General features: G+C 41.9%; 1 protein-coding gene across 5 annotated transcripts in view; it reads left to right on the top strand.

The window, feature by feature from the left end:
• Positions 1-2,259: 2,259 nt before the first annotated feature.
• The window catches only part of dock4b (dedicator of cytokinesis 4b), a 135,447-nt gene continuing 112,672 nt past the window's right edge, over positions 2,260-25,034 (top strand). For all 5 annotated transcript variants that reach the window (XM_023262540.3, XM_023262548.3, XM_023262561.3 and 2 more), the window contains exon 1: positions 2,260-2,487. In XM_023262540.3, coding sequence (XP_023118308.2) covers positions 2,451-2,487 — 37 coding nt within the window. In that variant the 5' untranslated portion in view covers positions 2,260-2,450. The remainder of the gene's footprint in view (positions 2,488-25,034) is intronic.

The following is a 25,034-nucleotide window of genomic DNA, read 5'->3' on the forward strand; positions in this document are numbered from 1 at the left end:
TATCCTAATATTATTTCTCTGTAAGGTGCATCTCCTTGGCTGAATGTACAGTAAATCAGAGCTTACATTTCTGTGTTAAACTGAGATTTATTTACTCCAGAATACCTCAGAGATCCTTAAAAACAAAACAAGCATATTCCAGCCTTGTGTTCACCAGAAAAGCCAAAAACAGAACAATACCCTAATGTGACGAAGATGCTGTTGATACAGAGACCGTCATTGACGTCAGTGGCTGCTACTACAAGTCCCAGAATGCCTTGCTGTAGCTTCTCGCTGCGCTGGCTATGCTGCTGCTTTCAAGTGCTCCTCGGAAACTTCTCAGTTGTACATTTAAATCTAAGCTGCCGCCTCAACAGGTCATGACGTTAGGGAATAAAACACAGGTTGAATGTCTTGGCGAAGCCTTAATTTACAGCAAGTGAATTTCCACTCAAAACTCCATGTTTGGAGGTTTCTTTCCAAGCTAGACTCGCAATTATGTCTAATGTAGGATAATAGACTTTCAAATAGATAGTGGAGCGTTTTCTTTGATCTTATAGCTTAGTAGCACAACTCATTCCATCAAAAATAGGCTAATGTTGCTGTTACTAGCTTTTGTGCTATTGCTATTGAGCATCAGGCTGTAGCAGATTTGAACTGACTCTTGTTTTGACTATTTGATTGTTAATTCACTTATAACCACACGGTTTTTGGATATTTCCTAATTACTGACATAGCTGATATGCCAAATATTCAGGACAAAATGAGAAGCTAACATGTTTAAACTGGAAAAAAATATATTTAATGTAGGATAATAGTCCTTAAAATAGATAGTGAGCCATTTTTTATAGGCTCAGAACTTACTAGCTCATCGTATTATATTGAAAATATGCTAATGCAGCTGCTAATAGCTATTTGTGCTAATGGTATTTGGCATTAGCTGTTAGCAGATTCTGAGTTTTATTTTTTGTCTCAACTTTTCTACTTTTATTTATTTATTTATTTATTTAGTTTACTGTGAAGCAAAATTATATCAATAACATACAACAGTGTTGCAAATGCTGTTTCTGCAGGTACTGGGAATACCAAAACACAGGACTGTAATGCTAATGCTACAGAGATATTAGCTAAGACAAGTACAGTAAGTGTGGACATTTACAGCTCAACGTTTAAGTACGATTTTGGACTACAACTGCTGAGAATTAAGATATAAACTACCAAAAAAAGTGTTAGATATAAGCTAATAGCAATTAAAGTAGACAATGGGCTTGTTTGTATAAGCTTATAACCTACTAGCTCATCTTATTGTATTGAAAATAGGCTAATGTAGCTGCTACTAGCTTTTCTTACGAATGGTATTTAGTAGTAGCAGATTTTCGTGTTTTTTGTTTTAACATTTTGTTTTTTTTCTGTTTTTTTACTATAAAGCAAACATAATGTCAGTAAAATGTCACATGTGACATTTGTTCTTATTTCTGCTGCTGGCAGACATAGAAAGCACAAAATTGTAATGCTAATCCTACATGCTAAATGTCAGCAAAAACAAGAGTGGCCATTCACAGATCAATTTTGAAGTAGGATATTGGACTACAGCTGTTGAGAATTAGGATTTACAATGCAGACACATCACATTTGGTGGTAAAGCTTTCATTCACTCTGCCTCCTAATGTCACAAATTTACAAAATAATGTAAACAAGCTAGCATGTTTAAACTGTAAGAAGTTGTATTTAAAGTAGGCTAATAGTCCTTCAAACAGACAGTGGTGTTTTATTTTAGCTTACAACTTGCTAGCTCATTTTATTCTATCGAAAATAGGCTAACGTTGCTGCTACTAGCTTTTCGTGCTAGTTGTATTTAGCATTAGCTAGTAGCAGATTAAAATTTTTTACATGTATTTATTGATTTATTTTTAAACTGTGAAGCAAAAACGATATCAGTATCAGGTAACGATGTCACATATGCCCAGCCGTAATTTTCTGCTGTTGGCGGAAATAGCAAATCATAAATAATTTAATGCTAATGCCACATGCTAAATGACAGCACAAGAAGTGTGGACTTTTACTGCTCAACTCTTAAAGAGGAATTTTGACTATAACTATTGAGAATTGGGATTCACAATGCAAAAACATCACATTTGGTGGTAAAGCTTGTATTCATTCTGCCTCCAAATACCACAAATGTGTTAAATGATGAAAAATCTCCATATACAGAAGCTCTCCGAGTGCACTGAAGTGATAGTCGTCCTATTTCCCACAGATCATGAAGGCAGCACGGCTCCGTACCACTACGAGCAGCAGCAGCAGCAGCAGCAGAAGCAGCGGCGGCGGCGGCGCTTTCTCCTTCTGTAACCTAAACAATGACTCCTACTACAGACCGGAGGAAAGCACACCAATAGAATGCGTTACCCAGACCCCAAACCCTGCCTTTCGCTGCTATTCCGACCGATCACTTAAATGCGCCGACCGTAAACATGTGGATACCTACGGAGCATGAAAAATACGGCGTCGGTAAGTTTATTTCCCTTTATGTTTTTCAGAAAAAAAGAAAACTGCTGTCTTCTCGCGTTCAGTTGTGCAGTGCATGTGTTAACGTGCGGATGGAGGTGAAGTGGCCAAAAGAAGGATGGTTTCCAGGACTGTTACAGTGACTGATTGTTTTTGCATAAGGCAGCATCAGCTCAGTCTTTCCAAACAGCCCGTGATGGGAGCTTCATCTGACTGCCACATTGCAAAGCACAGGGTTGTCGCTCTGACCCCCCTGGGTTTGCAAAATGATATGCCTCATTTTTGATTTTCCTTTGCCCTATTTCCCCCTTATGCATTGTCAGGGTATAATTTCCACACTCTCCAGTGCTTGTGTGTGTGTTTGAATGGGGGAGTAAAAATCTGTCGCTGTGTGCATTTGTACCCAACATCTGCAAATTCTTCGAAAGAAATTGAAAATCTCATGTGGAAGTAAAGAAGAGGTGTGCTTTTTCATAACACTGAGATTTGCTCTGGCCCTTGAGAGGTCCTGGAAAATGTGTGTGTGCATCCTACAGTGCATTGTTCCAGACTGTCGGTGGGGGCTCTGGATCAAACACTGAAGTGAGACAAACAAGCGACAACAACGCAACCGAAGCCAAATGTGGCGAGAAAAAATACAAAAACAACCTACACAGGCTTTTGTCCTGTTTGTGTGGTAGGAATTTCTAGTTTGCCTGTCCTAACAAGCAAAAAAAAAAAAAAAAAAAAAAAAGGAGCTCATTGAGATGCAGCCACTGAGAGGCGGCTTAAATGTCTCATAATAATATTCCCTGGAGATGTTGGTCTGCTCTGTGTGTGATGCTCTGGTCCCTACATGATCCAACAGTGTCCATGAATATGAGCCAGTGATCATTTTGTAATGTCTGCAGGGATGCCAGGAAAACGTGGCTTCACTTAAAACTAACAAAACTGTGATTTCATGCAATCAGTTAAACAATTTTTGCCATTATCACTTCCTCTTTCTTGCATGCAAGTGTTGCTTAATGTCCAAAAATTCATGATTCTCCCATCATGACCTGGAATCAGTGAAGCACAGTGAACCAGAAAACTAGCCTTTGGCCTCTCCCCGTCACACTCTGTGGTCTGGTCACTTGACTGCTCGACTAAATTTTCCCATACTATAGGCTGGTTTCCTTTCCACTACCACGAGAGAGCTAAATATCACACCTTAGTCACTTTGCAGTTATTATTTTTAATCCTGTGCAGGGCAGAGTCCTCAAGAGCCCATAGCTTCCATGTTTTGATAGGACTGAATAGATTTATTCCATTTAGCTACTTAAAGCCATTCCCTGCTGTCAAAGTTCATTTGGCTGGATGAAAAGACCACATTTATTTTGAAAGCTAAATACTCACCATTGTCCTCGAACTGCTAGAGGGCGCCCTGTTAATTGGATTAAAGTTCTTTATCCCCCCCTTTTCCCTCAATAACTGCAATAAGACTCCTTTAATTGGTTGTGATTTATTTTTTAAGACATGTTTTGGCAGCGGCGCACTTCTTTGCGGCCTAATCCGCTTCCTTTTGAGAAAGGATGTTTTCCTGTTGTGAAATTCATGTCAGTCAGGTTACGCATACATACACGCACAATGGCTGTTTGGTGGAGCAGGTTAGTTTTGGTTATTGATAATGGCAACTGTAATGTGTCAAGTGTTTGGAGTCAGAGGCTGAGACAAGTTCATGTGCTTTACTGTCTCTTTTAGTCTGGAGAGGATATTATTTATTCTTTGTAAGTGAATGAATGGAGACTTGTGTGCTTTAAAGAGAATTGTGAAGGCCAGAGTTGTGATACAGTGGCAGAATTTTGTACAAAGTGTTCTCTGAATGGAATGCAAAAGCGTTAATATTTGTTCTGAATGATCACATTTAGAGGTGGGACGAAATGCTGGCCTTCAAAGGAAATGATAACTCTGTTACTGGATTTTTGCACCAATATTGATATATAGGCTAATAGTTTTTATATCCATGTATGTATTTACATGTTAGAGCAATAATGAAGACCAAAAATGGTGGCATCATTTTTGATGCATTTCACAAACTGGTATAAAATAAATAAATAAATAAACTTGGAAACTTTTGGTGAAGACGCTGCTCGCTTGGCACCACTGACTGCTCAGCTGTTGCTCTGCTACATGTGCTGCATAATAATAAAAGTACTGTAATGAGTGGTTCTCTGGAGGGCTAAGTGTTTGTAGGGAAAAAAAGAATGCTTTAGCATAAGTGAATTGCTATATATGTAACAGTTGTGATAAGTGATATATCTTTTGGACGCCAAAAATGAATGTAGAAGAACCTGAGATAGAAATTCTAACCTTCCTCACTTGTAAACCTGTCAGACTGGATATGAATGTTGGACTGTCAGTTTAGGAAAATTGGATGGACAAATGGGGTTTCCAAAGCTTTTTGAGTCTGTTGCAAGCTGATGAGATGTATTGGCACCTTAAATTTTACCACAAAACATTTCATGACTTCAGTAATTTTAGTTCTTCACTTTGCTGTTGCGAAATGTTTAAGGCTTATCGCAGTCATTGCAATGGCATTCCAAATGGCAACATATCAATTCAGCTAGTCTCCAAATTGTTTACTTGTTTTGCAGGGCAAAAGGTTAACCAACTGTTCATCCTTGTGGCAAAAATAAGCTCACACCAGCAGTGATCACTGAGCCCCACCTGGACTCTCATTCTAAATTATTCATGTCTAGAGGATGAGCTGGTGCCTTTTCTACAAGCCTCCACAATTTATAGCAAAACACTACCTGAAATGGTATTGCGCAAAATATCATTCATCCACATCTGCTTTTACTTACCATTGCAGACTTGGTTGGATCTTTCATGAATAGATGCTCTGGAATGGCTGTGATATCTAAATATTGGTTCAAGTAATTCCCTACGTTAGCCATTTTAAATGCGATCTCCTCCAGGTGCTTTCAGCGAACATTTTATCCCACTTTGACAGGGAGGCAGGCCGACTAAAAGGGCTTAGAATTCCTCGGATCCTTGCAGGAACATTTGATCTCTGGCCAAATCGAGATGAGATCAGAACGTCTTGCTGTCTAATTGGAAGTTTGCAGCGTTTGATGTCGATTCGCCTTACTAGCAGAGCGGGGCCCGGGGACGACGGGGGCCACTGCCATTCATGAAATATGAATGGACTCTCGGTGAGTTGATGTTAAGGCGCCTATTAGCCCACCAGTGGAGTGATTAGTGGTTTTTAACCTGAAGCAAGAAGGCCAGAAGATTGATGAGATGATGTTATTCCTAAATGGATGTGCTGGGATATGGAGACATTACATTGAACCAAGAGAGAGAATCTTTTATACGTCAAAGCCATGCATCTCAGTGCAGAGATAGTTCAGGTTGCCAGTAAATAGGATGAGATTACGGTTGAAATGGATAAGAGGATGCATGAAGTTATGATGTTGATTTGAGATAACAGAATCTCCCATGACAGACGTGCAGAAGGATGTCTGTCCGATGCTTCATAAGTTGATGAGGAGCAATCTCACAAACGTTACTGAAGACAAATACACTTTGACTGAGTCACTGACTGCAGAAAACACTTGAGGCTGCATTGTGTGACGTTCAGAAGGAGCAGACGTCAAGTTAATGCTCAGACAGACAGTGAGGCCTTTCTCCTCATTAAGGCCCTTTGATACAACCAATCAAGCATGTCATTGCTCATCATAATTTAGACACATAATTAAACCTTTTTAACGAGCTGCTTCGGCTCTGTTTGCGTGCAAGTTGAATTCTCCACCAGCGTTTGACTGGAAAAGCTTGATGTAGTCTGCTGCCTTTCTTTGAGTGCTGTGCCATGTCAGATAAAGAGAGAGAATGGAGCAGTGGTCTTAGTGAATGTTCCTGCTTGAGGCCTGGCTGAGATGGAGAGCTGCCATCGGGGCTGGGGCTTTCCTGCTCTCCCATGGTTGACATGGCTGGTTCCTCCCCTGGGAGGATGTCGTTGTGGTCGATGGGGGGGTTGGGGTGGGGTTGATGGGTGTTGGAGGGTGCTGGCGCGTGTCAGGGGTGGACTCATTGTCGGGGCGGCCGTCCTGCCCTGTTACCCCCAAATTCACCCCCCCCGACCACTCCACAGGGGATTAGCAGGTTGTTTTGGAGGAGGCCCCCAGGCCCATTCCACCATTATACCCATGATTTCTTAATGCAGCGAGCCCCTCGGCAACGTATAGGAAATGGTGGGGGGAGGGGGCGTGGCGAGGGGAAGCCCACCAGCTTGTAACTGCTTGCTCGCCTGCTGCCTCATCTGCAGAGACAGAACCCCTTCCCCTCTATGTGTGCTCACGGACTAGTCCGAGACAATCATTCGACATGGAAAGAGGCTGGAGGAGGCACCCCAGTGTATAAAACAGATGCACAAATTCTAGAAAAAAAGATAGCAGGAGAGTTAACCATTCAGCCCACGACAATACACAAGCCGTTCCTTGGTGGGTGTGCATCTTGTGATGGCTAAATAAATCTACATAGACATGTGACATATGACGAGATCAGTGAGTGTTTTGCTCATCACTGATTCACTCTGACAATAATAGCCACTGTAGCACAAACATGAGGAAGAAATGCCACCGCTGGTTTGTTTGTGTCATTCAATTAAATCATGCTCTATTTATTATGGAGCCCTCATTTGTGAAGGGAAACACCCGAATTGCAAAAAACACATTGTCTGTCTGTTTTTTTCCAGTAACAAAAGATACAGGATCTGGACACAGTTGTGTGATCTCAGTTATACGCTGTGGAAATGAAAATATTTTACCTCCTTCCAGCTTTTCTTTGCAACATGCACACACTGGAGGTTACCCTTGTGAATCCTATTGGAGTGGGTGACGTAAACAAACGAATATGCTGTAATTGTCTGTCCACGTCCATGTATAATGTTGAGATGGGCAGCCGGGGGTGGGGGGAGTTTTCCTGCATTTCCACTCGAGTGGCGGTCTATCTGGCTTTCTGTAGGGAGATGATGCTTCTGCTCAGAGATGGCCGAGTGATTTCCAGTTTACCAGAACGCGTATGGTAATTACAATAGCCATTAATTCACACTGGATTGACATGAGTTATTGGTTTAATTTGCTTGTCTGGCTGCTAACTGCTAGTATTCCTTCTTACAGGCTTGCACTATTGATTTTAGGGCTCAAATAACCAATTATTTTAAATATATATTAACCTGTGGTTTAATTTCTCGATTGATTGATTGCAAAGTCTATAAAATGTTAAAAAATGATGACCCAACAAAAAGATTCAGTTTAAATGCTTATAACAGTGATCAAACCAGCAGTTACATGTGTTTTTTCCTTGAAAAATAATCCGAAACATAGATTAATTGTAGATTAATTGTCATTTAATCATTTAAACAGCTGCAGCTCTTATTGGATGTAAATGAAACAGACTTGTCTTTGACGAGTGACACTGAAGTTATGATGTTTCAACTGCAAAAGTAAAATGGTAGTTTTCAGATATGACATTTTCTCTGTTTTAGAAATAAAATGAACAAAATATGTGGCTTTTGAAGATAAAAAAAAACCTTTTTTGCCCTTTGGCTAGTCTCACTGTTAGGAAACCCTCTTTGCTTTTGTAGCAGGCCTGATGTGGAGCATGGTTGTAGTTTCCCTTCTTCGATATCAATCCATGATCCCTGCAGGAGAGGGGTTAATGGGATATGTCCTATTAGGAATTCAGCAGCTTAACTGATCAGTAGTGCTCCTGTAGTGGAGGCAACAGAGGAGTGTGTGTGTGTGTGTGTGTGTGTGTGTGTGTGTGTGTGTGTGTGTGTGTGTGTGTGTGTGTGTGTGTGTGTGTGTGTGTGTGTGTGTGTGTGTGTGTGTGTGTGTGTGTGTGTGTGTGTGTGTGTGTGTGTGTGTGTGTGTGTGTGTGTGTGTGTCATCTGTGTGGGCTGCTGGAAAAATGACTGACATGCTATTTTCATAAATGAAGGGCGTCTGCCGGTGACAGTCACTGTGATTGGCAGGTGAGAAGGGCTGTTTATGCATCAAGAGACACTTGTTTTTTTGTGCTCATTTGTGGCAGAATAAATGATCGCCCAGAGTGGACCGGCATCAGCTATGTGTTTCGTGCGGCCTGCACTTATTGACTATAAAGGAAGTGTACATTGATTTGTGCGAGCGTTTGTGTGGGTGACCCAGTGCATCGTAATGACCTTCCATTTTCCCATAAACCACCCTTTAGCTATCTCTGCTCACCCTCAAGTTACTAAACGTGGCGTGTTCACTTCATTATTAACATGCTCATAAAAAGGGATAGTTACGGTCTCTGTTCCGGTTAAATCTTATATCATTAATGCATTATTGATGGCTAATAAAGTGTCGAGGCTTTCTTTAAAGGACATATGCATTATTCAAGATTGCGAGCAGTCGTGGTTGTCTCTGTATTCAATTACTGTGCTAATTTTTGAGTTTAGAACTTCCCCTTATTCACACAGTGGGGAATGTGGAACCAGAGGTGACTCCTACAGATTGCTTTGGTCCAGTCTTTAGTTTTGTTCTGCAGTTTACTGTGTTTCTTTGCGGAATGACTGACCCTCCCTAGGCACAATCTGCACTGAGGCAGATTTTCCTTCGAGCATCCTTTCTCTTCAGTCTTTATTTGCTTGCCTGTCATGACACTAACTACTAGATTAATACACTGCTACTGCAGATACATCTGGAAAATGTGTATGTCCACAGACATAATGATCAAATCTGCTTTGCAAACTACAAACCGGTGCATGAGAAACAAATCCTAATAGGTGACTGAATGTATTTGATGCTGTACGTAGCTCAATCTTGTGCCTATTGTATGTATATGAACAGGCACAGATGCTGTAACTGGAATATTTAACTACCATTTTACCACCAGAGATGTAATTTGGCATTTTTGGACTGCTTATTCTTGTTATCCACTGTGCAGTGTTTTGCACTGATACTCATATATCTGCCATAAGCAATTCTGTTGAGTTTTGGCAGGCAAAAGTGTTTCAAAAGTACCAAAAGTTTCCATCAGATTTCGCTAGGTCTTGGTTTCATTGAGCATATATTTCAAGTATTGCCATATAACTGTGTCAGTTTTATGCTTTTTATGTTTTTGTTTGCTTTAGCAAAGTGACTGCTCTTGTCTGAGAGGATTGAAAACTACAAACGGAGGCCACAGTTGAAGGAGGCTGCCATGGTGGAAAGTGCTTACATGAGATGCTAAAAGTGACAAAAGCAGCATGTAGGCGTTTACCATTTTAGTTTAGTACAATAACACTACACAAAAGCACAGCTGAGACCGATGGGGACGTTGTGTTTTGCCATAAGCCAGAGTATTGAAAAATTACATTGTGACCTGATGAGTGTCCCACATCTAAGGACACATGATTATAGCATTGCATCTGATAGATTTCAAGATATTTCACTCAAAATTGTACATTGGTGTCACAAAAGAAAAACATCTAAGGATCATCAAAGCCAGTAGGACTCAGTGCCATGAATGTTTACAAAATTTAAAGGCAATGACTGTTAAGGTAGATCAGTCTAAACCATAGCAAACTGTGTCTCTACATAAACAACTATTAGGATAGCTAAAACATGCTTATGTTCTTAAAACCATATTTAGAGCTTTTTGTGGAGATTTTTTCTCTTGCGAAGACAACTCTTTATTCATAGCACAGATGTAAAGCTTAGTGTGGATGGATAGCCGCAAAGACTAATGATGCATTTGCGGACATGGCCTAAATTCGTCCATGTGCCAAAGCAGTTTTTAAAAGATAGTGTCCACAATGGCGCTCAGTTCCTCCTAAAAGCCTCACTGTCCTGTTCAGGTCACTGAGGACATTGTTAGGAGTTTATCAGTGGAGCGGCCGTCAGGATTAGTGTCAGAGACAGAGGAAGGGAGGTGAAAGGTCTTCAGACTGAAAGCTGGTGAGCACCATGGCTCGACCTTGACTGGGCGTTCACTCACAGCACTGTCTGCACCTTTATCTGTCCCCTCTCGCCCCTGCTTTTGTCTTTCAGTGCTCTAATTAAATGGAAATGCTTCTGTGTTGCTGCTGTATTGAATCGGTGTCCCTTCTGTTTTCCCTCTTTGTGTCTCTGCCTCTCTGCTCATCCACTCTTGTGCTTATTGCAGTTGAATGAGCTGTTTCCAGAGACAGCAGGCCACACTGTGATGACCCTTATCTCATTTTCTGCCTCTTTTTTATATCATCTATTGCTCACTCATTCCTTTTCTGGCTGGCTTATTTTCCCCGATTTCTTTCTCTCAGTAGCCCACTGCCCTCTATCTGTGCTGCAGTCTGTTTCACCTTTATCTCTCTTTCACATGCATCTCTTTTTTCCCCCTGAATCCATACTCACTCGTCCCAGATATCCCCAGATACTATGTGTGTGTTGTTGTCTGTTCAAGGATACGTTCATATTTGTGGTTCTGCTTTCCTGTGTGCATCTAACAGTTCAGATATGAATTTGTGCTCCAGTGTGCATGTTTGTATATTGTATTTTGGGGTGTGTGTTTGCAGCAGCCTCAGCGGACTAGAAGTCTGAAGATGATAAAGCACTACAGATGCCCCACAGGCTTTGGAGTACAGTTGTAGCTACAGTCGATGTTATACATCTTTTTGTTGTGATACATGCACGGTTTCCCGACAGATTCTGCTAAACATGCTTCCTAGTTATTCTAAGATGAGATCTGAAGCCACTTTGCTAATGCAAAATGTGAAATCGCAGATGCAGCACATAAGACCCGTGATGCTTGCTTTTAAAGATATCTAAGGATTTTTCGCTGTATTTCATCCCTGTTGGTTACCAGCCAGGCCATTTGCTTGGATTGCTATGATAAGACGATACACAGCAGAGGAGGTGCATGTCAGAGTCAGCACAAAAAACACAAAAGGGAACATTTTAACATTGGATGCTTGTAAATTTCAGAAATGGATAAAGCAATCACCAGTTAATTTGGGCCACATATTCTATTTCAGTTTATTATTGCTTTGTCTGAACAGCTGTTCAATGACTTATGCAACATAAACCTGGCAATACTTTAGTTTGATTGACATTTCCTGTGCTCAAATGCGCCTCATGGCAACAGGGTTGCTACCCAGTTTTACTAGAGCTCAATCTATGCAAATGGAAACTGGCTGAAAGTCATTAACCATTACAGTAGTCTTTATCATAGTGGCCCTTTACTGAACACTTACAATACTCTCAGTTGAAGAGATCTACTGGGTAAAAGGTGTCATTTCAACTGATAAAATTCATGCTAACCAGCTACAAATGGGAAGCCTTCTTTAGCATGTGACTGTGCGAAATGGAACACCCAGTTTAGAATAGAATTTTGGGTGTTTATTCTCCCTCTGTATCATTGCAAACCGCAGATGTGTCCTCCAACAACCGAAAGCTTGACGGTTATAGCAACAGAGAGGCCAAAGATTAACAACACGTGAAAGATGCAGGAATGTTCTTCTCCTAAAATTTGTCTTCTGCTTAAAATTGCATTTACAGTTGCAGGTAGACAGATGGTATATTCACTTTTAACTGGGCTTGTTTTCTGTCCCATCAAGTCTGTTCTCATTACGTCCTTGGAACCTGTTTTATCTGTGTTTCCTTAATGGAGGATGAAGCAGTTTTATGCTGACACCAGAATGATGCTGCATCCTTGTCGTTTATGCGCCGCTGTCGATTACTTCAATCTCCATCAAAGGACATGAGGTGAATTTTGTTGTGTTCTTTTGGCTCGCTATCCATTCATTATCCAGGGTACCTATAATTTAATTTTAGAGCATGTTTTAGTTACAGTACTGACCATGAAAATCTCCATGGCAAATAGAGTTACTTGCAAGCTCACAGCACAGGTATGTCATATTAGGAGTGTATATTGACTGTGGACTCAGGAGGTGTGGGGGTGACATTGATCGGTGTAGATCCCTCTCAGTCTTCTCTGAGATTGAACTGTTTTCCCATCTCCATCACTCTCTCTGTCTGTGTAAAGATCACACTGGGAGGATCAGCTGCTGCCTGGCTGATTTCTGGGCAGAGGCCTCTCCGACCTTGGCTGCTGTTAGCTGTCTTATTACCTCCTCGATGTGTGTCTCTGTGTGAGTGCGCATACACCTCCTCTGCGGTTGAGTCGGTGTACGTACGGACTCTACATTTGCTCTTTGTCCCCTTTGAGGTTGTGCGCGAGCGAGCTATCGGTTTCCTGCTCACGTTGTGCCGTCGAGGTGATGGTCTGGCTCTCCTCTGCATGTCAACCTGCTGCATGCGACATGTTGGCTCGCTGCCTGTCCTCCTCACCTCTCCTCTGTCAGCTCCCCTCACTTCCTCTCTCTACCCACACACAGAAAAGCCAGTTTTAATGTCAGGTTAACTTTCTAAAGGGGCTTTTGATTGCAAGCCTATAGCCGCTCGCTTGCTCGATTATGCCACGGCTGCTTTTTTTCAGTCGGTTAGAAGAGACTCAACTGTTCAGCTTGATTGCAATTGATTTTTGTTTGAATGCAGGAGTGCTTAGCTGATTGAAATAGCTTTGTTCTATAGAAAGCGAAGGCATAGGATGTATGGTATTGCGCCTTTTGCTAGGGGTGATTTTTCTGAATTTAGATCTATATTGCAAAAGAAAAGAGGAGCTACAACTTTGAAATGAGATTAACTCCAATTTCGTTGACAAAGCTTCACAATACTTCGAAACTGACTGGTTCTCCCCGAGCTGAGCAATTCTTCTGAATTCCTAAATTAATTGTGTGGGTGTTGTAGAGTGTTATTGCCTCAGAGAGTCTGTTTAATTCATCAGGTTGACTGAAACCTCCGACTGCGACCCAGTTCACTTTCTTATGTCTCCTCTTTTCAACCCTCTTCGGGGACTGTTACTATTTGGAATGTTTACCCAGTTAAGAGGAAAGCCTTCAAACCACACTGAGACAGAAACAGATTTCAAGTTAAATGCCCGTCTTAAATTAATAAGCCCCCCAAACATCTAAGCCGCTGGATCATTTGAAGTTGTGTTTGTCTGAGGGGAGAAGACCAAGACTCTTCCTTCTCCATGCCTCTCATCGTTGATTGAATGAGGCCTTTTCAGTATTCTTCCAGCAACACCAAAGGTTGGCACTGCGGTGCATTGTAGGATTGGTTTGTTTTGTTTGTGTTCCTTTTTTCTGGAAGTTGCACAGAGGATTTCTTCTGTTGATTCAGGAGGCAGGGCTTTTTCTTCTCCTGCCATTTAAAAGAGAACGCAAAGAGATGGAGTGGGTATTTTGTGTGTTTTCCTGGAGAAGTAATAGTTTGACATTTTGGAGAATACGTTTGCTCCTTTCTTGCTGAGTGCTTAGAAAATTATCTAATGTTGAGATATCTGTACCCACATAAAGGAAGAGTGTGACATTTGGGGAAATACACCTAATTCATGTTCTTGGTGCGAGTTAGATGAGGAGATTGATACCACTCCAATGTCGGTGCACTAAATAAGATGCCAGCAGCTGAGTGGCATAGCTTGGCATAAAGAGTGGAAACAGGGAGCGTTAACTAACCTGGCTTCATCTAAAGGTGCAAAAATCAGCCAACCAGCACATCTAAAGCTCACTAATTACCAGGTAATACTGTATCTTGTCTGCATGTTGCTGGTTTGCTTCCAGTCATTAGCAGTTTGTTTATTAGTGAAAAGGTTCAGCCAAAGAAGTGTTCCTATTAATTTTCTCAGCAAAAGATATAAAGCATTTTTTTTTTTTTAATCTCAGGATTTTATTTCCAGGAGGCAAGAATTATTCTTTATAAGGGTGTTTTCCATGAGTTCTTAAATGTCTCTTATGTGGTTTTATAAAGTTTGACATTGCCCCTTAGATGTGTTTCTTCTATTTATGAACCAAATATGGTGTCAGCCATGTTCATTACTATGCACATCCCTTGTCTGGGAATATAATTAGTCTGAATCTACTTTACATATATATATTAGGAATAGACTGATTATCGGCCTGACTGATTATTGTGGCCGATATTAGACATTTTTCCAATAATTTCAGTTATTTTTATTGACCGATTATTGCTAAATTGAATGTGCTACTACATGCCTGGTAGGTCTGAGACTGTAAAAACCGAACAAGCAACATGGACCAAACCAGGAAATGAACTACTCTCACAGTGGCTAAAGCAATGCTAACAGCTAGTGGCTAGTGGTTGGAAGGCACAAATTACCCTAAAACAGTCTGGAACACTCTAATTAATAATGCTTTAACATATGGACTTTAATGGTGATAAAAGTGATAGAACAGTGAAAAATTAAGAAAACAGAGAAGAACAGCAGACTGCAGAAGCTGATCAATTGATTCCACATCAACAGAGGAGAGCATCCTAATTCAATCAGTTCTATTTCTATTCTATTTTACATATTCAGTTATAGTCACTCTAATTAATGAAGAAGCCTAGTTATGAATGAGAGGTTCTTTGCTATCATGTGTTATTTTTAACATAACATCTAATGTGTATCGGCTAAAAATATCGGTTGTCTTCCTTTCTTGATCATAAAGAATCGACATCGGTATTGGCCCTGGAAAATCCATATCAGTCGATGCCCAATCTATCAATATATTCAGGTGAGGCTGAAATACATGTGTAGGTATATCCCAGGTTGCTTTTTATATTTTACTTCCAGGTAAATCTTTCAGTCTTCACTCTATTTAAATGTTCTTTGTTGCGTGTTTTATGATTGACCTTATGAAGTTCACAAGCCAAAATGTGCTGGTCTACACAGCACTAAACCAGAAATCAGAGTCGCTCCAGGCAGTGGTATCAGTTTCAATATCTCCCTCTAGCCTTAACCAAAAAAAGACATGCAATGATGGTGGGATATGTTTGAAGTACCCCTATTTGCCACAAGCCTAACCTCTCTCCCAGCATCCACCTGGTGTCTTTATTTTCCTCCTTCCACCAGTTGCGCCCTCGGGGCAGGGAGTCTGGAAAACTAAAAGCGGAAAGTGGTGCTGCTAAAAGCGGTTGAAATAGATCCCCTTTGTGTGGGTGCGAGTGAGTAAATGCGAAGGAAAACCCCCCGCTGTGGGAGCCTTTGTGCGGGAGAGTGTGAGCACTTGGACTGGGTGATGACGGCGGATGGACACGGCGGGCAGCTGGTTTGAGTACAGCAGAGGGGATGACAGGAGGGACGAGTTGCTGTTTGTACACATACTGGCAGTGTACACAACGTGAACACAAACCGTGATCCTGGAGCAGCTTCCCTCCCAGCGGATGGTTCTCATACCTTGCGAGGCCCCTGGCTATTCTTGCTAACGAGCAGTTTGTGTTGAGAGCTGGCCTCAGACAAAATATACAGATGCTGGCAGGGAAATAATACAGAAACTTGGGTGCCAGTTAGAAAAGGGCCATGTTTACTGGTATATACAAAAGATCCTCTTTAAATACAGATGGTTTTGTCGGTGAAGTGATTGCACCGAGGCTGTGGTGGTTTCTGTTTCATCTACAAGGGAATGTGAATTTAAAAACAACATCACAGCACAACAAGAGGAATTTTCCCATGGAGTAATCTCTGCCGTTAATGGATCAATAATGGAAATCTCTCTTTGGAAATGTATCCCCCTCCCCTTACCTATTTATCTGCAGTCTAATGACCTGTCATTGGTTCCATTTTGACCTTGATGGTCATTACACAGCCGAGTCTCATGTTCCAGTCTTCAAGCACTTTGAGCTGCTTGAAGAGAGCTCCTTTCAAGTTTTTTTTCATTCGTTTAACTTGAAAGAGTAGTGAGAAGGATATTTTAACACCAGCGAGTTATGTCTCTTGTCTTTGAAACATGAATCCTATCCTCTCGAGTTTGTTTACGCAGCACCTCAGGAGCTTGCCGGTGCACAGCCACAGCGGAGAAATGAGGCGTATTTGTTTTCCATCATCCTCAAAAATAAAATTAATTAGAGCGGCGAAGAACAAAACACATTTCTCACTGCCAGTATACATATGAGGGGCTCTCATGCCGGAGCAGATGCCCGAGTTTATGCAGAACTGAGCATTGTCTTCCTTCCTGTTGCTTTCTCACTTCACTCAGGCCGGCCCGAGCCTTCTGCTGTGCCGTGCTGACATAATGAGTATGGGATGCTAAAAATACCGATGCACAAATGGAGCATGTTGCAGTGCGCACGTTTATGACATATGTTGTGGCATGGCTGCTGATGCCGCCGTTGTCTCCAGAAGCAGAAAAGAAGAATGTCTTGGCTTGTGATTCCAGTAAAATGTGCGCCTGTTTCCTTTTGCCGAGGCTTTGATGTGTGGACAGCAACCTCAGCGATGCTTATTTATAATTCGCAAAATTCAAAATTCAACTCAGATCCAGTGTCTTGCATGACAGTATCTGCAAGTACAGGGATGCGCCCAGTTTTGTGACATACTACGACTCCTCTGGCTTGTATTGAGTGCAAATGTTAGTGAGCTTTGGACCAGGCCATTGATTTGTAGGGCAATATTTCCAGGCATCATCAGTGGTGATGCGTCACCCATAAGCTGCCCCCCTCCCCGGACCCTCATCTGGACTGCTGCCATAATCCTCTTTGCACAGGCTGTCCTAATGCACCAGTAACCTTAACAGCAACACCACCACCTAGGAATCCAGCGTGGGTAGCAGTAGCTGGCTGTGACTGCGCTTGTTTGGCATATAGCTTTGACAGTCGACACAATTACACATATAACATGCAAGCATACTTGCATGAAGGATATGTATGCAAATTCTAGGGATATTTGTCATAGTTTTAAGCTCACATATTTAAATGAAACTTGCTATATATTGTTTTTCCAAAGTTTCTAGGCTTCAAAATCACCTACAATTTATTTTGTGATAGTGGTCCGTGTGATTCTTCGTAGACTGCAAATACAAATGAAAAAACAAAACTGTGTCCCATTTTGATCCTCAGAGGATATACACAAATCCATCCTCCCAGGATTTACATTACTTAACCTCCAAACCTCAGTCTTAATCATCTGTAAATCAAACCTCAACAAAATCAGTTGCGTTGGGAGCTTTTTTTGGGATGGGACAAAGCTTAGAAATAAGTCTTGGCTGACAGACAAAAGCTGTTGTCAGGGGTTGTAGACAATCTTATATTTAGTCTTGGAGCTAGACAATAGTTCAGTATTATTGTGTATGGAGCTTTAGAGGAACTGATGACTGTGCTACTTGGATCTGACAGTTGGGAGTAACACAAAGCAGGTGCTTGAGTAGAGAAACTCTGAGTACAGGAAACAGACTTTTTTGATTTTGAGCAAGACTGCGTGGCAGGTGACATGTGTTTGTCTTGATTTTGATCATTTCAGTACTTGCTCAAAAGAAAAGAAATCCCAAGAAAACTTTGGATTTGTTGAATTTTGCTCTATAGTTCCGTGAAGTCTTCATGTCACTATGTGAAGTGTCTTGAGAAGACACAAGTTATGATTTGTTGCTATATAAACACTATAAATTGAATTAAATTGAACAGAATCTATTCCTTTGAATGTGGATATTGTTGATTTCTAGAAGCTTTATTATGTAAATCTTATTAATACTACAAAATTAGCTATTATGAATTCTCTTCAGTTCTGTTGCATATATGTGGTGCTTCAAAGCCAAGCTAATGTCTTCAAATGCCTTCTTTTGTCCGAACAACAAAAGCAAAGTTATTGTCTAAAAAGTTTCCTATCAGCTGACTCATTGATTTATAGTCTCGATTCTACTTACATGTGGAATATTGGACAATACAGGACATCTCTTTTAGAGAAATACTAGATGTAGATGATCATAAGTTGGCGTATGATCTGCTTTTTAGATGAAAGCTCAGTCACTGCTAACTAGCTAGCTCCAGCCCATCCTGTCTCATGTTTCCCTACCTGCAGGCCAGTTTAGTCACTGTTGTGGTGGTCCGAGATGTCTTTCAGCTGCTCCTCCAGTTAATCCCTTGTCCCGCGGACAGATCCCAAATCCACTTTCCCAGATTGCAGCTGGCGACAGTAGTGCTGCTCTCCAGGGGATCTGGTGTGAACTGAAGGGCCTCTACTACCAGAACCTGCAGGAGTTGAAGAACTGGTCCATGTGGTACCATGCTGAGCACCACAAGACTGCAAAACAGAACAGGAACACCACAGAATCTGCTCATGAAGAGACAGGCGGTACTATTGCCACCTGCAGTCCAAGAAAGTGTAGTTTCAGCTTACGTGGGATGAAGCAGAATGACATCAATGACTGCCACAGCAGCAACCTCACAACTTTTTCTGTAAACAGAAAACTTGTATCCACGCAGCCATATGTGCAGCTAATCATGTGATCACATGAGGTCAGCTGAATCTGGGGGTGCACTGAGATTCACTTCGTTAATTGTAATCCCACCTCAGAAGATCATAATATGATCTTTTGGCCACATCTCCTGGCACAAACTTTTATTCGACTGACATGTCCACAGTTTTGACCAGTATAGTGGTTTTTGATCTGGACCTGTTACGATGAGAAACGACGATGAAATTTTTGCATTATTTATGTAGTTAAAAACACTGTAATCTCACTTATTTTGGCATAACTAGCTTGAACGTCGTTCTTCATATACATTGCTGGGGCAGATAAAATGATAGGTGCTGTTGTAGAAAGCCCAAATTCTGACATAGTGAACAATTTCAAATCATATAATCTCCAGTAGTGACAGTTTAACTGGTTGGTGCATTCACTAAACTGTATTTGCCGCAAGCATGATCTGCCGGGGTTTACTGAGCACCAAGCAAGAAATCTATAAAGGGGAGAGAAATGAAAAGGGAAAAGAGTAGGGCATATATGTGAGCTGGAGATAGTGAGGCAGAGAGAATCAGACAGATACACAGAATGTGATGGTTGATGGGCTGTCAATTGCCGGGTCCACATGGAGTTCCTCCTCAGAGCTGAGCTGCCAAGGCTGGCAGAGCACCGTCCCAGTGTGTCTCTATCTGCCCCTTTGTGTTTCAGGAACTCTCTCTGTAGCTCATTAGAATCTTTATACTTTGCTTCCCCCCAGGGATCACCAGGCATTGAACGGGCACGCAAATGAGGCTACCTTTCTACTTTGTATAATGGTGTTCGCCCGCAACTGTGGGAGGAGAAAAACAAAGATGAAATTAATCACTGTAGCCCCCGTCCCTCCCCATTCTCTCATCCCTCTTCTCCCTTCAAGTTCAGAGCTCCTGCTGACTTTTTAACTAGTTTTATTTAATTACAGTCAGCTTTAGACGGTGCACACGACTGCTGTTGGCCTAAATCAGGAAACTGGGACATTTTTTTTCCCCCGTCGCCCCCTCCAACTTTCTTACTCTACCCTATTGATTTCGTCTGCGTGGACACGAGCATGAGCAAATTAGCTGGGCATCGGTTTGACACCCGTTACTCTCTGTGTCCGTCTCTCGGCTTCCCTCTCTTTTACTGCTGCGTCTGAATTAGCCTGCATCTAGCTTCATGTCCGCACTTCCTTCTGCTCCCAATTTATCCCAGAGAAACGTGAAGGGGAATTGGGAATCTCATCCATTTGGGGGTCCCTGACAGGACGAGAGCCATTGTGAAACAAATTGGAGAGCAGGCTCTTTGTTCGCACTGATGTAGTCGCAGTAATGGACAAGATTAAGGCAAAGTGTGAAGCAGCTCCTCGAGTTAAAGCGAATTTCAAAGCAGGCACAAGGGATTTGCTTGTGTGACGGTTGAGTATTGGTTAATTATTTTTACGGCGCGAGATGGCTTGAGTGGTGATTCTCTCTCTAACTCGCTCCCTTAGTGTCTCTCAATCAGTGTAGCTCTTGGCTGTGTGATTTCCTACGTGGTTTGCGTTGACAAACACAGCGCTGCCCGGTGGACCCTTTTTTTTGCCAGAGTTTGATTCCTTAGAGAAACGTTTTCCAAACCACAGTAGTTCTGTCCCTTTCTCTCTCTTATTTTTTTCCTCTCTCCTCCATCTATCCAAGCCCAAAGTTCTCCGACCCCAGGAATAATCCTCCCAGATCTACCAATGGCATGCAGGAAAACAGTCCTGACGACAGCTGAAGCCCTTAGCCCTGCAGGAATGTTTGACCATGTGCACTGGCCATGCATTCACACACAGAGCGGCTCATTCTAAAAAAATCAGTTGCAACCAGCCGTCCGCTCTTATGAACAATTTTTCCTCTTGTTTATGTCGACTCTGGATGAACATGAAAGCAAATTTGGGGAACCGCTTAGGTTTTTTTTTCTTTTTTCATGAGGCCTACATTTCCTGAAAGTAAGCACAACGTGGGGCGACTAAAGCAAGTAGAAGGAAGGAAACCCATTTCCTTCAATGCAACACAACTGATTTTCTCCTATGTAGTTCTGTTTGCATGAGAGACAGTATGGATGTCCAGTTTAACAGACTGTGTCGCACTTGTGCTATCACGCTGGTCCATACCTTTTTGTCAGTGCGACATCCAGTATTGATTTGCCTAAGTTATAGCAGATGTCAGAGGGACCAGCATGCCAACAAGCCACGGAATCCAACCCTCATTTTTCAGTTTTCAATGCGAGCCTCACTTCGTAGGAAAGAATGAGAATCAGTGCCAATATAGCAACGGACACACTCAGTCATTCATTCTGCATATCTTGTGGCTCATGGAAAGCAGAATGCGTATCACGTGAAAACATTTTATTTTTATTCAGTTTAGTTCAGCTCCATTGTAGCCTCCAACTTAAACGGCCACCTCCGCTCTTTCTACCCTGCCGAGCTCGGAAAGGTCTTGTGGCGGAGCTTCCCAACTTTTCCTGTTACTAAGAGGTGCCTGATACCCAGAGGTGCACACTGTACTTACTAATGCCGCGGCTGAATGCCTCTTTGTTTGGAGGACTTCAGGATTGCAAACTCTGCTGGTAACAGCTTTAGAGATTGAAGTTCAAATCAAACTGTAAGCTGTGGACTTGAAGAATGATACACCACAATATTGGCAACAAAATACTTCAGATTGTTTGGTTACATGAACAATTATGACTTCCATGTTCTCCCTTTGTATTGAATTTGTGGCATAATTTGTAATATATACAGGAACATCAACAAAACTAAGGCATCATTCTGTATAAAGCAAGACCGTGTTTATTTTGCTGCACGGGAGTCATTTTTTGGCTGCTTATTTTGACTGTAATGTTCATATAAACATTTCATTGTTCAGTTTATATGAATATAAATGTGAAATTAACAGCTTGTGAATTGAAATCTTAAAGTAAATCAATAGCACCACATAGTAAGAATATATTTTCAAAAGACTTAAAGTTACCATGAGTTTATTTTGAAGCCTTTCTTCATGCTCTTCTTCTATTTTCTTGTTTGAAGCCTGGGCTGAGCCATGCTGTCAACACATATATACAATACACCATGATGGGTCCTCTCTGCACAAGTTTATTGATTGTAAAACACTCTGATGTAGCACATTTCTCACACACGCATACTTATTTGCACTATAGTCATCATTTTTTCATCAATAAATGTCAAAAATGCCCATCAGAGGTCTCAACAACCCTAGGTGGAGTTTCCAAAATGTTTGTTTTGTCCTTGTAAGAGTCCAAAACCCAAAGATTTTCAATCTTTCATGACATAAAATGGAGAAAAACTAGCCACAAACACCTGTGGAATGTTCAGTCTTTCCAGCAAACATCTTACTAGCATGTACTAGGCTTCCATGGGATATGATGAGAACCTACAATCTGCAAAAAGAATGTTTAATATTGCAATATGAACTGCGATAAATCCAAAAATATTGAAGTGTATTAGCTATATCTTGTAGCTATAATGAGCACGCTGCTAAAATATACCCCAAACATTAATTAGTCCATGCACACTGATTAAATGGAATATATAATCATGCTTTTGTTGAACCAATTGGGAATGAACCCACAACCAATCAAGCATAATATTAATTTAAATAGGTTACTATAACTATAAGAAATTAAAGTTTAATTTTCCTACTGTTCCTTTCAAAAATATTTTCTTCTAATCTCAACAGGAGCATCTCTTGACATTTTCCTTGCTCTCCTCTCCTTCATCAACCTTGCAGTCGACACCAAACTGAAAACTAATTAATGCGAGGGCAGCTGATGACTAGCTGGGGCTTCAGCTGATTGGCCAAATGTTTAAGTGCGAATGCATAAATAAAACGATTTTACTTATTCATTGCATTTCAGGCAGTTATTTTAATGTGTTTTTCGTGCATGGTCATATTGCAACATGATTTATCGGTCAGCACTAGACTATACACACACACACACCGTCTCCCTCTGATTAAAACATCCTCCGCTTACATGTCCCTCCAGTTACTGACCTGTGTTCCCTTCATTTTACTCGTCTCCGTGTGATTTGCTGGATGTCCTGCTTCATGGGATTTCCATTCCTGTGTGAGCTTAGCTGTTCTTTTCCCCCACATTGAGGGAGGCTGACACACTCTGAGCTGCAGAATGGCTCTTATTGAGAAGCAGTGACTAGATGGCTGGCTGGCTGGCTTAGGCTGATAATAAGGTATGCTCCAGTGGTCTGTATTTGTGTAGCACCTGCCATCTGTGTGTCCTTGAGTGGAGCCACTAATGTGCGCGAGTTATTCCACGCCGCCACTTCCTGTGAACTGTCTTCAATTGCCCTGGCTGTGCTCTGAAGCTATGACCGTCTGTCAGCGTGTGTGTGTGTGTGTGTGTGTGTGTGTGTGTGTGTGTGTGTGTGTGTGCACTTTCTAGCGCCGTATTCCCGCATTGCACGCCGCAGTTCATGTGTCTCGGCGGCACGCAGCGAATCTGAGCTCACATCTAATATCCGAACCTGCACCCAGCGGCCCCTTTGAGTTCGGCGCAAATGACCGACACTGTGGTCTTTTCATTCACTGTGGTGCTTTTCATACACTCCCCGCTGACTGGAATCACTCACTGATGCTTCAGCCCCCTCTCTTCTCTTATACTGTCTCTCTGTCTCCACTTGTCACTGAGCCCTTTGTTTTATCTTCTCGGGAGGAGAGCTGAGTGAAAGCTACTGGGCCAGGATGTGAAGCAAATGTATAGAATCATGACTACACGGCACTTTGGATGCTAGCACAGTGTTCTTTCTGTGCCTCATCCGTTCACTGTCCTGCTTTTACTTTGGGTTTTACCGTGTTTTTAACAAACTAGGCTAAATAAGACTGCGGGTAGACGTGGAAACAAGTAATATAATTGCTTTAATTGTTTCCAACTCTATACTTAGCCTTAGCCCTATCATCAGCATTGTCATCTTTCCCTCCTTCTCTCTTTATTTGTCTCTTTGCACTCCTCTTAGGGCATCCTTCTGGGAGACTTAGCATTTAGCGCTAGCAGCATGGGGTCTTTACTGTGGGAGTCACTGCTTCAGAAGGATGTATGGTCAAGCCTCATCACTAATGGAAGACGTATGATTGGTGTGGTAATGAGATGAAAGTGGCTGCAGAGGTCGAAGTCAATATTAACCCCACGGTCCACTGCTGACATTTATCTTCAGTGTCTCTTCTGTTGATCCCACTCTCAATCTAACTCATCTTTTAAAGCAAAGTGTGTGTGTGTGTGTGTGTGTGTGTGTGTGTGTGTGTAGGCCTTCAGCTGAGAGTTGCTAATCAGATGAAGCAGAAACCTTCCTGCCTGTAGGGACAATGTTAACACAACCTATTGTTTAGGCTTGTTTTGATACTGTTGGCATGACATGCACTTTAACACACAGGCACATATGTAGATGTCGTATTAAGATGCCAGGCAGATACCAAGGTGTGTGTGTTTAGCTGCGCAGCCTGTGGTTTTTCACAGAAATGAGGCAGTAAAATCTGTTTTCATTTCTTCGCTGCCCTCGGCACCACAGCTCCGGCTCATCGAGAGCTCGAGAGCATCGTTGCCCTTTTATGACCGCACTTTTATTATAGAATTATCCTTTAAGTACTGTCTGCTGTATGTGTTTATGCGCTGCAGTTTCGCCCCTGTATGGAAAGGTTTCATTCTGCAATGAGGAATGCTGAACAATCGTTTTAATTTTAGCTCCGAGGAGGTGTTTGCTGCTGGAAGTTCATTTGTTGTCTGCGAGCTTCTGTGTCATGGCTCATACCCTACAATTTAGAGTGCTGGTGGTGATGTTGTGGCGGCATGTTGCCTTAACAACAAATCAGTGTACAAAACAGGCTGCATCTGCATGTAATAAAAAGCGTGACTAGTTCCCCGGCTACTGTCGTGGAACAATCCAGTGGGCTTAACTAATAAGAAAACCTCCATATGGTTGTTCATGGCTCGGTGCTGACTCCGAGACCCCGGGCTAACCCTGCTCACCATGCGGACAACACGCACGTGGGCGTGTTTGTGTATGTTACTGCGCGTCTCTCCTCGGCTCCGTCTCCGTAATGTCCTGCATGTGTGCATGCTGAGATACTGTATGTACGCAGAACAACATGCTTTGCATCTGAGTGGGGAGCGGAAATATTTTCTAATGAGGTGATAAGCACCAGCTGTCCACTATGACACTGTGGAATCAAATGGTATGATACTAGCACATTAACACTCTAATGCACGCTGAGCGTACAAATGAGAGCCATCATTTAAACTGAGC

Source organism: Amphiprion ocellaris, chromosome 21 (genome assembly GCF_022539595.1).
Source record: "Amphiprion ocellaris isolate individual 3 ecotype Okinawa chromosome 21, ASM2253959v1, whole genome shotgun sequence".
Classification (NCBI taxonomy): Eukaryota; Metazoa; Chordata; class Actinopteri; family Pomacentridae; genus Amphiprion; species Amphiprion ocellaris.